Source organism: Schistocerca americana, chromosome 8, assembly GCF_021461395.2.
Source record: "Schistocerca americana isolate TAMUIC-IGC-003095 chromosome 8, iqSchAmer2.1, whole genome shotgun sequence".
NCBI classification, from domain to species: Eukaryota; Metazoa; Arthropoda; class Insecta; order Orthoptera; family Acrididae; genus Schistocerca; species Schistocerca americana.
In genome coordinates, this window is record NC_060126.1 from 152,000,215 (window position 1) to 152,016,898 (window position 16,684).

Here is a 16,684-nt window from a genome sequence, read left to right on the forward strand (position 1 = left end):
TCCCGATGTTATTCAATCTGTATATTGAGCAAGCAGTAAAGGAAACAAAAGAAAAAGTTGGAGTAGGTATTAAAATCCATGGAGAAGAAATAAAAACTCTGAGGTTCGCCGATGACATTGTAATTCTGTCAGAGACAGCAAAGGACTTGGAAGAGCAGTTTAACGGAATGGCCAGCGTCTTGAAAGGAGGATATAAGATGAACATCAACAAAAGCAAAACGAGGATAATGGAATGTAGTCGAATTAAGTCGAGTGATGCTGAGGGAATTAGATTAGGAAATGAGACACTTTAAGTAGTAAGGAAGTTTTGCTATTTGCGGAGCAAAATAACTGGTGATGGTCGAAGTAGAGAGGATATAAAATTTAGACTGGCGATGGCAAGGACAGTTTCTGAAGGAGAAATTTGTTAACATCGAGTATAGATCTAAGTGTCAGGAAGCCGTTTCTGAGAGTATGTGTATGGAGTGTAGCCATGTATGGGAGTTAAACATGGACGATGAACAGTTTGGACAAGAAGAGAACAGAAGCTTTCGAAATGTGGTGTTACAGAAGAATGCTGAAGATTAGATGGGTAGATCACGTAACTAATGAGGAGGTATTGAACAGAATTGGGGAGAAGAGGGGTTTGTGGCACAACATGACCAAAAGAAGGGACCGGTTGGTAGTACATGTTCTGAGGCATCAAGGGATCACAAATTTAGCATTGGAGGACATCGTGGAGGGTAAAAATCGTAGAGGGAGACCAAGAGATGAATACACTAAGCAAATTCAGAAGGATGTAGGTTGCAGTAAGTACTGTGAGATGATGAAGGTTGCACAGGATAGAGTAGCATGGAGACCTGCATCAAACCAGTCTCAGGACTGAAGACAACAACATGTATAACCTTACCTATGATTCCGACGTTCCATACAGCGCGAACCACCACGAACGGCCTTCGCTGTCACCAGATGTAGTCAAATGTTCTCGGATAAGAATACTGTATTAAGACGCGATTCCTGGATAACGTACTATCACGACACAAACTGAGCGAGCTGTTCCACTAACGAACATGTTTCTTAAACACAAACTGAATGTTAGTGGACTATATTTCCTGTGTTCAACAGACAGGTCCTTGCACGAGGTACAGGGCGGTGCAAAATACGTGTTCGTATTTTTCTACTGAGGTTACGCCGCACATTATTATTCTTGTGACACTGCTGTATTGTGGCTCAAATTATGGAGCTCACTCATCGCTGTCTCTCTTCACATTCAAAATGTAAGCAGTAACGCTGGAACAGCGTTTGCTGATCGTAAATAAATTTTACGCATATTATGGACGTATCGTTCAATAGTACATTCGGGCTAAGGACCATACATCCGTAATTACTTCCTCTGTGAGATTACAGAACACAGCACTGAAGTGTAATTGTAGTGACAATTTAAGCATCCTCTGATACAGATTGTGTGTAATGTTTTCCTGTTTTTCACAGGTTGGTGAAATTTTCTGAAAAGGCCAGATCCCTAGACAATTCCAGGAATGGCCAGCTAGGACGACTAGGCTCAGTTGTAACCCACGAGTGAGAAGCTTATTCAGTTAGAAGCCTACTACATCAACAAGACATTCAGCACACCAACTCAGGATGTCCTGATCCATTCAGAGAATTAAAAATATTAATCTTCCCCTCACAAAGTTCAACGGTGCCACCTTTGAATGCTGGGATGAGGAACAGCGGAGTTATTTTGGAAATGAGATGATTGGAGCCTACATGGATGGGCAGTCCATGCTTATCAGATCTGGTTTAGTCATGAAGTGCACTTCGATCTCCATGGGTACGTCTACAAACGAGACTGGCGCCACTGGGCTACAGAGAAACCCCATTTCGAACTGCTGCTACACTTCAACAAAAAGTCAGTATCTGGTGTGCTATCAGTACACAATGAGTTATCGGGCCAATTTTTACGGAGGGACCTGTCATAGCAGACAGGTACTGAACCATGAATTTGCACCATCTGCGCCAGGCGGCCGAATGCTTCGAAATTGCTGGTTCATGCAGTATGGCACACGTCAACAATACTGCGGTCGTCAGGTTTCTTTCACGAGGCATTCAGAGACCACATTGTTGCCCTAGACATCTTAGCATTCACTTGACATATGAAATGGCCCCCTTACAGTTCCGTTCACGCGCGTGATTATTTCTTATGGTTTTATCTGAAGGACTGTCTTCAACAAAGCACCTGCAACACTCCATGATGTTGGTACTGCAGTTTCCAGAGATTCGTGCACTCTAGTTATGTTTAGCAGAAAACAATTCAGTTCAAGGCTCTGCAAACTCAATGCTGCAGAAGGAAAGCACTTTGGCTCTCAGCAACAAAATCCTTAGATAACGAGCATTTAAACTGATACAGGGATTAATGAACACACCTTGTAGCGAGACAATACCGTAACTCTCAAATCCACACACAAACGAAAAATATACCTATTCAAAAAGCAGATCAAATTTGCTTGACGCTTCATCATAATTTCCACACCTTCCAAATTAACAATGCCAGTGTGGACCAGATGCGATGAACTCCGAGATGTATCGACAACAAAAACGAACGCTAAATCTCAAATATTGGCAATCTTTTAAAGAAGATCTAAATTTACGCCGGACTTCAATGCGAAATGCTTCTAGTTTCCACAACGAAACTGTCCCGAAATTAAGCAGAAAATTCAAAGAGATTCTGGTCGTACGTGAAGCATGGTAGTGGCAAGATACAATCAATGCCTTCTCTGCGCGATAGCAACGAACAGAAAATCTATGACAGCGCTGCTAAAGCAGAGTTACTAAAGACAGCCTTGTGACATCCTTTCACCAAAGAAGACGAAGTAAACATTCCAGAATTAGAATCAAGAACAGCTGTCAACATGAGTAATTTAGAAGCAGATCCTCTAAATAGTGAAGCAATTTAAATCACTTAATAAAAGCAAGTCTTTTGGTCCAGACTGTAGACCAGTTAGGTTCCTTTGAGAGTATGCTGATCCAATATCTCCATACTTAACCACATACAACCGCTCTTTCGACAAAAGATCCGTAACGAAAGACTGGACAGGTCACGCCAATATTCAAGAAAGGAAATAAGAGTAATCCACTAAATTACAGGCCCATATCATTAACGTCCGATTGCAGCGAGATTCTGGAACATATATTGTGTACGAACATTAACAATTACCGCGAAGAAAACTATCTAATGACACAAACACGGATTTTGGAAACTTAGTTCTTGTTAAACTACCTCTACTCCCACAGTATTGAGTGCTATCGACAAGGGATGTCAAACTGATTCCTTATTTCTAGATTTCCGGAAGGCTTTTGAACGGTAACTCGCAAGCAGTTTTTAATTAACTTTTAATATCGTTTCGGTTGTGAGACTGCATACGTGATTTCCTGTAAGAGCGCTCACAGTTCGTAGCAACTGACGGAAAGTCATCGAGTAAAACAGTAGTGATTTCTGGCGTTCGCAAGGTAGTCTTATACGTATTCTGCTGTTTCTTACTTACATAAACGATTTAGGAGAATCTGACCAACCGTCTTAGGTTGTTTGCAGACGATGCTGTCGTTTAGTGTCTAGTAAAGTCAGAAGACGAAAATTGCGAAACTATTTAGAAAAGGTATCGGCGAAAATTGGCAATTGCCCCTAAATGGGAAATGTGAGGTCATTCCACATGAGTACTAAAAAGTATACGTTAAACTTCAGTTACAAGATAAATCAGCCAAATCTGAAGGTCGTAAATTCAACTAAATGCCTAGGAATTACAATTAAGAACAACTTAAATTGGAAAGAACACAGAAAATGTGGGGAAGGCGAATCGAAGCCCGATTTATTGGCACAACACTCAGAAGATGCAGAGTATCTACTACGCTTTTTATCCTCCAAGTTCTGTTGCGCGGTATGGGGTCCTTACCAGATAGGATTAATTGATTATCTCGAAAAAGTTCAAACAGCAGCACGTTTTGTACTATTGAGAAACAGGGGTCAGTGTTACGGACGTGATGCAGGTTGGGGTGGACATTAGAACAATTGCGTTTTTCGCTACTGTGGGATATCCTCACGAAATTTGCATCACCAACTTTCTCCTCCTAATGCGAAAATATTTTTCTGACGAATAGCATAGGGATAAACAATCAACGTAATAAGATAAAAAATCAGAGCTCGCACGGTGTTTATTTTGCGACACGCTGTTCGAGAGTGGAATAAAGGATTATTGTGAAGGTGATTCAATGAACCCTCTGTCAGACACTTAAGTGTGATTTGCCGAGGATCCATGTAGATGTAGATGCTGTATTAAATTTCAGATTGTCTGGAATGGGATATATATGATAAGATTATCACCCCATATGTTTTAGACAAAAACTTCCTAATACATTTTTGCTTCTCCTTGGATAACAAGTGAAACTATATTGGTCTTGCGAATCTGTGTACGTAGCAAATTATTCAGTAGGTGGAAGTCGCCTTCAAAGAAGGATGAACTCTTCACACGTCTATATCCGTTCCTTCCACTGTCAGACTGGCTGACTCCATTTCCGCCTCCTGGCAATGCTCTTCTCGTCCGCTTCCACCGTATGCGGGACGAGCGTCTATTGCAAACGGTGCCACTGCGTTCTTTCGACTCTGCGATAGTGGAAGAAAGAGAAAGTAATCACCAAATTAGAGAAACCAAGTCTGTGAGCTCGGTACCAACCAATACTCTAGCGGTTAGAAAAACAGAAAGGCTGCTGACGGCTTCAAGGCGATATCTATAGTGAAGATTAAGGAAGGTAAGCCGGTTCAAGCAGCTTAGTTTTACAAGTTGCGTACATGTGATTCTTATTCAAACCGTTGGTACCTTTGTTAATTTATATTCTAGAATCTTGATCGTGCGTCCTTTACATGTGGGCGGAGAAAGGTTGCACTTCTCGATCCCTTATCGGCTCTTATCTAGACAGTCGCTGATACGAAGCAGTGCTCTGCCATTCCATTTCCTTGTGCAGGAGTCGGCTGCCTTGTTCCTCTGGTTTAAGAAAGACTCCTTGGACGGCGCAGAGAGGAGACGGTAGGCAAGCTGCCTCGCGCACGCGTGTCTGGGCGGGTAGGCGAGGCATCACGTGGCAGGCAGCCCATTACGTGATTCACCGCTTCCCGCGCCCAGCCGAACAGCTAACAGCTAGCTACTAGCCGAGCCTCTAAGCCGCCGCTTACTCTCGATAAAGGAGGTCGCTATGCGTTCTCCATTTTCTGACGTTTCTTTTTACGCTTCGATATACGGGGTGGGTCACTACATACCAGCAGGGCCGGTTTAAGGTAGAGGCGACACAAGCGCCACTTGGGCGACAGAGAGCGCTAGCGCCGCCCACAATGCGAAATTTGAGCAGTGTCGAAATCAGAAGCGAAAACTATTTCCACGCTCATTAGATTTATTTTTGAAGACGTTCCGAAGAGACCAAGAAACTGAACGTAATGTACAACGGAGGATGAGAGGGAAATTGGGAGGGGGGATATGGGGAGGGGGAGAGGGAGGGAACGTAGTGCAAAAATATATTGATGTGACGGAAGTCCTGGGATAGTTCCTAATATCGCGTCTAATCTTTTGCCCGACGTAGTTCAGCAACTCTACGTAGAATGGACTCAAGTCAGAAGTCCCCTGCAGAAACCACCTGTGCAGCCTGCCATAATTGCTGAAGTGCTGCCGGTGCAGGATGCTGTGCACTAACTGAGCCCTCCATGTCCCATGACTAACGACCTGGGTGCCTAAAACACTCTCCTGGATGTTCTTTAAACCAATCTAACAGCTATGGTCCAGTGACATGACATCGTTATTTGGCAACAAGAAGTCCACTCAAGGCTGCAAATGGTCTCCAAGTAGCCTAACAACCATTCCCAGTCAATGAGCTATTCAGTTGGACCAGAGGACCCAGTGCATTCCACGTTAAGCGCTATCTTCCACATCATATAGCCGCCATCTTGCACAATGCCTTGTTGACAACCCGAGTCAATGGCTTCGTGGGGTCTGCGCCACACTAACCCTTCTGTGAACTACCAACTGAAACCGGGACTAATCTGACCACGCCAGTCGTCTATGGTCTAACCGACAAGGCCACGAGCCCAGGACAGGCGTTGCAGGCGATGTTCTGTTAGCAAATGCAATCGCGTCGGTAGACTGCTGAGACAGTCTACACCAAATTTCGCGGCACTGCCCTAACGGGTACGTTCGTCGTACGTCCCACATTGATTTCTGCGGATATTGCACGCATTCTTGCTTGTCTATTAGCAATGACACTACGCAAAAGCCGCTACTCTGTCGTCACGTGAGAAGTGTGCCACTGCGTTGTAAGTGAGCGGTAATGCCTGAAATTTGGTATTCTGTGTACACACTTGACAGTGTGGACCTCAGAATGTTTAATTTCCTAACGATTTCCTAAATGGACTGCCCCATGCGTCTAGCTCCAACTATCCTGCAGCATTCAGTCTTAAGTTCAGTCATGCGGCCGAGTACAAGTGAGCTCCGCCAATGCACTGCTGTTTTATACATTATGTACGTGATGCTACCGCCCCTGCGTATGTGCATATCAGTATTCCATGACTTGTCACATCGGCGTACGTGACTCGTGAAAAAAATTTTCTCGAACCTGCCCCATGTACCAGTGAACGAAGCAGTCTCACAGCAAATTGGTGTCATCAATTTAGTATGCGCTGTGCAGCCCGAAAGTAGGTCTGAAGATCTTAGTGCTTCACTAAGATGACCCTACTGGAGGTGGTATGCCGTCGCCTTCCTCCGACATCTGAGCGGACTTACACGGTCATTTATAGCGAAACAAATTGAACGTTTACTCCTCACCAGGGTGCAACGACACTTCAACAAACATTGCCGTAAGTGGACGAAGTGATAGGTGAAAATCGTAGGTCTGAACGGAGATTGAACCCTAGGCCTTTCGTTCTGTAGTCTAACACTATCACACCATCTGCTTGACAAATCTGAAAGATATCAGGGACTGCATTTGGCAGCCATTTCAGGAAGTTCTGATACATGGTTTTTGCGGAGATGGAAAACAGCAATATCGATCGGTGTTATGTTTCCCCTCCCAAAAGCAGACTGTCTAAGGACTTATTTCTCGAACGAATGTAAACGTGATCCATTACTCTGTTCTGATAAGAATCGTCCACCAGAATTGATTACAGAAAGAATCACGACATGACGGACTGTTGGCCGAAATTGCAAAGTAGTGCATGGCAACAGCACTTAATATTTTACGCAAGTTGGAGACAAAAACCTATCAGCAAGATGGATACCACAATTGCTGACAGTGGAAAAACACGAGGGTGGCGTATTTGAAGCAATTCAAGCAAGAGCCGAAGGACTTGCGTCAAGTTGCCACGGCCGAGACAGTCTATCACCACATTCCTGAAGCGAAGCGCGACAATCTGATCAATTAATTTCTTCAAGTGAATCAGCTTAACAGGTCGGTAACTAAGCCTTTTTTTTGTATGTGAAGATTGTCATACGTAGTTTTTGGAGCAACGAAAGCCTATCACCGGGCAGTACTACAGAGCCGGTACCGCTTTGACAAAACCTTACGTCAATTTCCGCGATTTTCACCACGGTTATATGACAGGCTATACATCTGGAGATAATACCGCGAAACTACACAAAATAAGTTATGCACTTATACCACACCTCAATCTTCCGAATTGACACCTACGCTTTCTCTTGTTAAATATATAGGTGGCTCTCAAGTAAAAATATTAGTCTTTAGCGAGACAGTGGCGCCTTTCAGACATTTTTCTTGGCGGTTATAAAATGGCCGGGACGTTGGGGGTAGAAACCCCTAGAACGGGACGATGTTGAAAATTTTGTTTTTCGAAAAAGGGCGCCCTTCATTCCTACACTGGTAGTTATGATAGGGGTTTTGTCTCACTATAAGCCAACAGACAAGTTATAAAAAGCTAGGTGTGTCGAATGGTCGACATTGCGTACAATCAATCATTTCAATCTCCGTAAAACATGTAAAACTTTACTGCAAAACGATTAAAATTTCAGTTTCGCACGTTAACGCTAAAAGCTTCGTTGATGCAGTTCACTGCTTATTAACTGATGTTTTCACTTCCGCACAACTACGCGATTATTTCCTTTAACTGCACATTTCAGTAACAACTGATTTAATTTGCTCTCAAGTACTGTAACTCATTACATTTATGAGGATCGTTTTTCCTCTTTAACTCGCTGCACAACTTTATTCCTAATTCCGCTACGTTAGTCACATACTAATAGCCTCATGTAACACCACATTTCAAATGCTTCTAATCATTTCACTTCTTTCTCCCGTATTGTCCACTTTTCACATTCAAACAAAGCTGAACTGCAAAAAGCTTATAAAATCATTTTCTGGTACGAAGAATCATATTTTCAAATATTAGCGGAATCTTTTCAAACCTCGCCTTCTGAAATTCTTTCTTCATGTCTTTCGTTTATCCTTCGTGGGAACTTCCGATGTAGAAAAATTTCATCCATCATCGTACCCCAAATTCAACGTTTAACGAACCAGTATGTTCATTGGCTGTGCACATTTGCTTTGCTTTATGTGCTTATTGTAGCTGTCAGCTGGGACACTTCATTTCAAGACTCAATTCCTGTCTGTTTTTGACAACAGTCAAAAACAAACGGGAATTGAGCAGCGTCACGATTTTCTGTTCATGAAGAAACATTCAAATAGTTTTTCACTTCCCACATCTCTACATTATATAGTTTGTAACTACCAGATGATAAACTCTGGCTTTATCACTGATGTAAAGCGTCCGCTCATTGTTAAGAGCAGAACAAATTTGCACGAGCATCAGAGACCATAGTTTGGAACCCTGTGACCGCATGGTCTCTAAATATGATGATGTATATAGTAACATTTATAGTGTAATTAAACACTGACATGGAAACAAGCATGGCATTTTATGCCATTACTTGCTATCATTCTACGAGCAAAGAATAATGGGGCTGTACGTGGAAAGCTGATAAAAACACTAGAATTAGCAACAGCTGTAAACAATAAGGCCAAAAGTATGGGAAAGACAGGCTTCATTAACAACACGATATTAAAGTACACAGGGACGTAGTGCTGGAATAAGAGAGTGGCTGCAAGCCTGGAGAACCAAAACATGCAATTTAAGCACATTTAACTATTCAACCTTGAACACTAACCCCAACTTGGGAAAATACTGATCGAGCAAACTAAAACAACGTTTTCTATGCATGGTTGTGGAATGACATCTTTTCCCTACTTTTTAAAAATTGTGTTAACTAGTTAATATACAAACACCAATCACTGTTTAGTGCTACAGCTTTCATAATACCGGAGGTAAAGCATCAACCAAGTTAAAATAAATCATTCGTATAAAAAATTATGATCGTGCGATCTTACCACTAAATTTGGCATTCAAGTCTTTACACAACCTACCATCTTGGTATAAGAAAATGCAAAGTTAGTTTAAATACAGCACCGATTCATTTTTATCCTGGAAGAAATACGATATTTGAAAGAATTACAAGTTAAAACTGATTAGCCCTGATGTAATTACAATGCCCTTTCAATGAAATCTCACAGCAGGCCGAGCGTCGTTCCCTACGCTTCTGATCAATATCAGACCGCCGATAAGCTGGTTGTAGCGTCCTGCACGTTTGCTGATGACGTGTCGCCGCCGCTACCGTAATCTTTTGTCTCTTGACAGCTGCGTGTCTCAGCATGTCAAATAGACATCAGCATTTTCAAGTGATAACTTAAACGTAAACTTAAAGCAAATCACGTCTCAGGTGGCTGTGAGGGGAAAAAGAGCCACTGACTACATCCGCGCTCCAATTTTACTGTTGGCTTACGAGTAAGATTGTAGAGCGCAAAAATATCACCGGGTCTGTCAGCGTCAAACATGCTGCAGCCAGAAAAACTATCACAACGCGCCTAACAAACAAAAGTTCTTACGAAATGAGATTATCATAAAAATTGTAACAATCAAGTAAGCCCATCGCTATTTTAAGACGGAAACGTTTCCGACGAGATGTTGATGTTGTGGTCTTCAGTCCTGAGACTGGTTTGATGTAGCTCTCCATGCTAATCTATCTTGTGCAAGCTGCTTCATCTCCCAGTACCTACTGCAACCTACATCCTTCTGAATCTGGTTAGTGTATTCATCTCTCGGTCTCCCTCTACGACTTTAACCCTCCACGCTGCCCTCCAATGCTAACTTTGTGGTCCCTTGATGCCTCAGGACATGTCCAACCAACCGGTCCCTTCTAGTCAAGTAGTGCCACAAACTTTTCTCCTCCCCAATCCTATTCAATACCTCATTAGTTACGAGATCTACCCACCTAATCTTCAACATTCTTCTGTAGCACCACATTTCGAAAGCTTCTAATCTCTTCTTGTCCAAACTATTTATTGTCCATGTTTCACTTCCATACATGGCTACACTCCATACAAATACTTTCAGAAACGACTTCCTGACACTTAAATCTATACTCTATGTTAAATTTCTCTTCTTCAGAAACGCTTTCCTTCCCATTGCCAGTCTACATTTTATATCCTCTCTACTTCGACCATCAGTTATTTTGCTCCCCAAATAGCAAAACTCGTTTACTACTTCAGGTGTCATTTCCTAATCTAATTCCCTCAGCATCACCCGACTTAATTCGACTACGTTCCATTATCCTCGTTATGCTTCTGTTGATGTTCATCTTATATCCTCCTTTCAAGACACTGTCCATTCCGTTCAACTGCTCTTCCAAGCCCTTTGCTGTCTGACAATTACAATGTCATCTGCGAACCTCAAAGTTTTTATTTCTTCTCCATGGATTTTAATTCCTACTCCGAATTTTTCTTTTGTTTCCTTTACTGCTTGCTCAATATACAGATTGAATAACATCGCGAGAGGCTACAACCCTGTCTCACTCCCCAACCACTGCTTCCCTTTCATGCCCCTCGATTCTTGTAACTGCCATCTGGTTTCTGTACAAATTGTAAATAGCCTTTCGCTCCCTGTGTTTTACCCCTGCCACCTTTAGAATTTGAAAGAGGGTATTCCAGTCAACATTGTCAAAAGCTTTCTGCAAGTCAACAAATGCTAGAAATGTAGGTTTGCCTTTCCTTAATCTTTCTTCTAAGATAAGTCGTAAGGTCATTATTGCCTCACGTGTTCCAACATTTCTACGGAATCCAAACTGATCTTCCCTGAGGTCGGCTTCTACCAGTTTTTCCATTCGAGTGTAAATAATTCGCGTTAGTATTTTGCAACTGTGACTTATTAAACTGATAGTTTGGTAATTTTCAAATCTGTCAACTCCTGCTTTCTTTGGGATTGGAATTATTATATTCTTCTTGAAGTCTGAGGGTATTTCGCCTGTCTCGTACATCTTGCTCACCAGATGGTAGAGTTTTGTCAGGACTGGCTCTCCCAAGGCCGTCAGTAGTTCTAATGAAATGTTGTCTACTCCCGGAGCCTTGTTTCGACTCAGGTCTTTCAGTGCTCTGTCAAACTCTTCACGCAGTATCGTATCTCCCATTTCATCTTCATCTACATCCTCTTCCATTTCCATAATGTTGTCCAGAAGTACATCGCCCTTGTATAGCCCCTCTATATACTCCTTCCACCTTTCTGCTTTCCCCTCTTTGCTTAGAACTGGGTTTCCATCTGAGCTCTTGATAGTCATACAAGTGGCTCTCTTTCCTCCAAACGTCTCTAATTTTCCTGTAGGCAGTATCTATCTTACCCCTAGTGAGATAAGCCTCTACATCCTTACATTTGTCCTCTACCCATCACTGCTTAGCCATTTTTCACTCCGACAAGGTAAGGGCCACGAAAGGTCGATGACTGCTGTTTTCAGCTCTCCACTCCCTGCACCTGCCGTTGTGGTAGGCACCTTGAGCGCAGGGCGTTAAGAGTTGACGCAGTAATCCAAGAATAGGATCCACAGCTGATGTTCTGGCAGTTCGCCTACATCGGCGGTACGTCACAATGGGCCAGCAAAATTTCGCGGCCAAGTCTTCATTTCCGGCCACACCAATATCAATGACAACTCTCCGCACAACTTTCTCTGATGCTTTTTCATTGGCTGGCCGAGTAATAAGCTCCAACGACCGCATATCCGAATCACTTCACTTCAAGATTACTAGTTACCAGACACGTATATTTTGTTTTACACGCTAATGCATGCAGATAGCGTTACATTAGTTGCTCAGTGTACGGTTTGAAACCATTACTTCATCGACAAAATTGCTCAGGGACTATTCAGTATCTAAGTGGTATCCAACAACACTGCAATACTTTTTTGAGGCTTTCTATGCTTCGACAAGTTATCCAAATACGAGCAGTTAGTCCAATCTTGTCTGGAATACATTTTGAGGGATGGAACGAGTTCAGTAGCGACAGAAAGACAAGATCTGCTTTACGCTTCATTCATGAAAATGTGGGAGCGTTTAGTGAGCAGAAGGCCACGAGAGAACCACGTTGCAACGTACATATTAAACCGTTCTTCACGTACTCGCGAATCTCCCATTGGCTCCGTTACAGCACCCTAGCGTAGAGAATGGCATGCTTTACTTGCGGACGTACAATCTGTGTGGAAACTAATTACATTGCTGTGTTAACTGACATTTTCCCAGGTGGTCAAACATGCTCTATTTCAAACCAGCTAGGAAATTCGAAGACATTTTAATGCAGTCATTTCACCTAATTCACTGTAACGCTTTGCTTTCGGCAGATCCAGGTATCATCGCAGAAGTCCATTCCATTTTACGCCTTAATAAACCTGGAACTGAATTACAGTGAAATTGCTCGTTCTGAATTTTTAAGTGCGGCAACCGCCAAACAACGTGGGTTTCGCCAACAGTTCTTTATTAGACTTGATCGTGTTGAGATACTTCAACAATCTCTCCACTCGAACAGTTCTATGACTAGGTCAGAAACAATTCCGAAGAGAGGAGTGAATGCTTGAGGCTAACGCCACAGACAATATCTCATCGGGGGAATGAGTTCGTCAAGGTCCGAAATTTTTCGTCTAACACCAGCTGAATTATCAAGGTCTTCATAGGACGTAATAGTTTCAATTTATACCCCATTCTGGCTAATATCGCCCCAGTTTTAATAGTATTTTCTGAAATTTCAAGTATTTTGGAACGATGACTATCTCCCTGAGCAAGCTTAATTTGGATCTATTGTCCAATAAAGCAGTGTTATATTCAATACTGTGTGAACGCTAATCAGTGCATAATTTTTTAAGGCCTTATCTATTTTATATCTAAACTGTTACATCCAGATTTTTTCAGCTGCCTATCTATTTCGCCACAAATATTTTACGTAATGGATTTTACTACGCATTCCCTAGAACACTTCCTGCTAAAGCACGTTATCAGCAACGGCCGGATCAATTCTGCTGACGTTCATACCGGTAACGTTAGGCATAACATTGACACTGATGTTTCGTGGTACAATACACTTCTTGATTATTTTTGTTCTCGATACCAATACAATTTTGCAATGAAACATTAACAAGAAGTTATTTCTAGACGGCAGCAGAACACCTGAAAGGCTGAGTTCTACATCCTACGACTAGGGCTAAGCTCTGAAAAAACTGGAAAAATTGTCAAAACGCTACGACAACCTAACGTTCACAAAATGTATGTTTCAATACTGTACTTCATTCCACGTTCACAAGCTGAAGCCTGTGCAATTAACATGGAATCATACTGCCAAACTGAAAACGTGTTCAACTAGAGCTTAGGACCTTCAGTTAAAATAACACCAAGTCCATTACAATGCACCAGGTGCTCAAGGACTGTATCATTAGGCTCTCTACGGCATAAGCATTTGTCAATGATAAAATTTTCATGTTCTATGGACATGAACTTTATCACAGTTATTTGACTACATGAGAAACAAGGCTCTCATTCTGTCCCTAACAAATGCAGAAAAAAATTGGTACTTTTGAGAGCTATTTGAAAAGCATTTTACACCACATCAAGATATTTGAAAATCTAGGAGTGGTGTAAGAACAGACATTTACACAGAACTGGTATCATGGATATTCAAATATATTACAGTGGAGAAAAGTTTGTATTGTCGTATAGGAGATTTATACAGTGGGTAGAAGCATTGCTTGCTGACTCGCAAATGACTTCAGATGGAAGAAGAGCCAGCAGACTTAACTTTTCCAACTATTGAAAGAAGATTCAAATACTGTTCGTGGAACAAACATTAGTACAGAACCGAATAACAAGCACACAAAACGTTAAGAACTTGAAAGAACAGTGCTTTCCAAAAAGAATCTTCAGACAAAGGGGTCAAAGGAAGGAGTGCAGGAACATTACAGATGGTAGGAACCGGTGCAAGGTGCTATTTCTTAAGACCTAAAGTGATCCACCAGGTTTGAGTATTATGAGAACAGTGGAAGAACGAGAAAGGGCTTACGTAAACATTGTTGAGGACAAGGGATAAAAGTGATTTTTATCAAAGTAGACCATGTATTTAAAAACTGCTGCCACCATTGTTTAAATCAGTTCTAAAATATCTGACTAAATATACGTAAGCCACAAGCTACGCCAGCGTTTTTACGCTGATCTTAACAATTAAGCTTTTGCCATGGTAACTGTAACCCCCATTTCAAAACTACTACTACTTCGTATTAAAAATACGAGTGAACTTTTTTTGGAAAGACCGACAATACAAAGCTACTAATATCAAGAGAAGAACTTAAATCATTTGTCCGAGTATGAACGTATTGCAAATTGACATACGGCTGAACACTTCGTCCACTTAGTATGTGATCAATATTGGTGTTGATTTCCGTTTGAGAATCAAAGCTGATGCTTAATAAGACTGAGTGGGTTTTTAATCTCCATTTATTCGGAGAAAGCAATCCTCTGTACTGACAATTCATTGCACGACAGCATACATACTCTGGATAACTGCTGGATTAGTACATGTCATTTCTAAGATCTGGCTTAACACTGCACATGTTTCGGAACATGTTCTGGCAGAAAATATTAAAAGATATACCGTGGGTGTTTCGCGACAACTAACACCTACTTTATACTTCACAAAACTTTGAAAGGGCTGTTACGTTGAGCACGAGCTCATTTGCTCACAGCGATATAACAAGTGGAAGTGGCATACACTTATAAACACGAGAGCTCTGAGAGCCAAGTGGCATGCCTCCTGCACTTGAGACGTCAATTGGCGCTAGATTACTGTATGATACTTAAAAATTCAAAATGAAATCTGCTAAAGGGCAATCTACAATAAAGTTAAAGGTTTCTTTCCAAGATTTGGAGCCACCGTTTGGTTTGCGTAACACTCGCTTCATTACGCAATTCGGCATCGAAATGTCACGACTGGGCGCAGTACAGCTTTTATTTCTTCAACACTCTGAACTCGAAGTCGCCTACTGCGAAAATTCAAATCCTCAGAAAGCAATTCGTTTTTGATAGTACTAACCCTTCCTTGCGGACATCTTCCATGGCGTATTACTATTCTCATCTCCGACTTTTTGTAACCATTACTTAGTATCAAAGTAAAGGAAAACAGTCTAAAATTTTACTGGAACACCAGGTTAAAAACTCAAGTGTAAGCTATTGCGTGTACAGCACTACTACACTTTATGTCACAACTGCTCTCTTCAATAAAAAGCATCTTTCGCCCAAACCAACAGTCAATTGCAATATATTCCAGCACACAGTTTAATCTAGTAAGGGGTTCTCTTCAGCAATTTAACTTTCGAGCTGCAATTTCTTCACGAATCTGCGGCACCTTGCTACTTGGCGTCTTTTAAATAACGCTATGTCTCACCTGTAGGTGCTCTTGAAACCGTATCGGTAACATCTGCGTCATGGTGGTTACAGCTGCATAGAGTCCACGGCGATATTATTGTGTTAGTAATAATAGCTCCTTTCCGAATGTCCACCTTACAACTAATCGCACTCACGACTGAAACTGCCACTCACTGCCACCCAACATGGCTTCCCACTGCCACACTGGAAATAGTCCTGCAGTGTATCACTGCGCACAATCCAAAGCATTCATCTCGATTCTTAAAAAGTAAGTGATGTCACTGTGCGCTAAATACTGCAGGAATAAATATAACTGTACAAAAGCGTTATCCTGTAAATATAGTTTCTCTATCAAAGCCCATCTGTCTCAGAAATGATTGCGGAAGCACACCCTTCTTAGAAACATGCCACATGAACACCTTGCGCAGCGCGACAGGCATTTATTGATGCGAGGTGTTCGAGTGACATGTGTTAGGGAGTTGGTAGTAAGAATTGCCGGTGGAAGTATGACATTTAGTAGTAAACTAGTAATAGATTATTCTTTCTATGTGATGTGTGGTGCTTCACTTGCGAACTTTAATACTTTTTATGTCTACTTCGAGCAATTAAAATATAGTAATAACTTAAACTTGAATTAATTTTAACAAGCAAGCTGTACACCCAAACCAACAGGCGATACTTGTCAAAATAATATATGGCACGGTAAAGTGAATCTGCTGCGTCTATCATTGCATAACGTACTTGATCATGCGGGTCAAGATTACGTTAACACGGTAATGCCAGAGTTTTTTGTGCATTTATGTCTTTCTCATCTTGAAAAAGAAGCGTTTAGAGTGAAAAAAGCAATTTTTATTTCTAGTTCTACAATATACGGTACCATTCG

General features: G+C 41.7%; 1 protein-coding gene across 1 annotated transcript in view; it reads right to left on the reverse strand.

The window, feature by feature from the left end:
- The window catches only part of LOC124625761 (clathrin heavy chain), a 161,156-nt gene extending 145,059 nt beyond the window's left edge, over positions 1 to 16,097 (reverse strand). The window contains exon 1 of the mRNA XM_047149203.1: positions 15,821 to 16,097. Coding sequence (XP_047005159.1) covers positions 15,821 to 15,862 — 42 coding nt within the window. The 5' untranslated portion in view covers positions 15,863 to 16,097. The remainder of the gene's footprint in view (positions 1 to 15,820) is intronic.
- Positions 16,098 to 16,684: the final 587 nt, after the last annotated feature.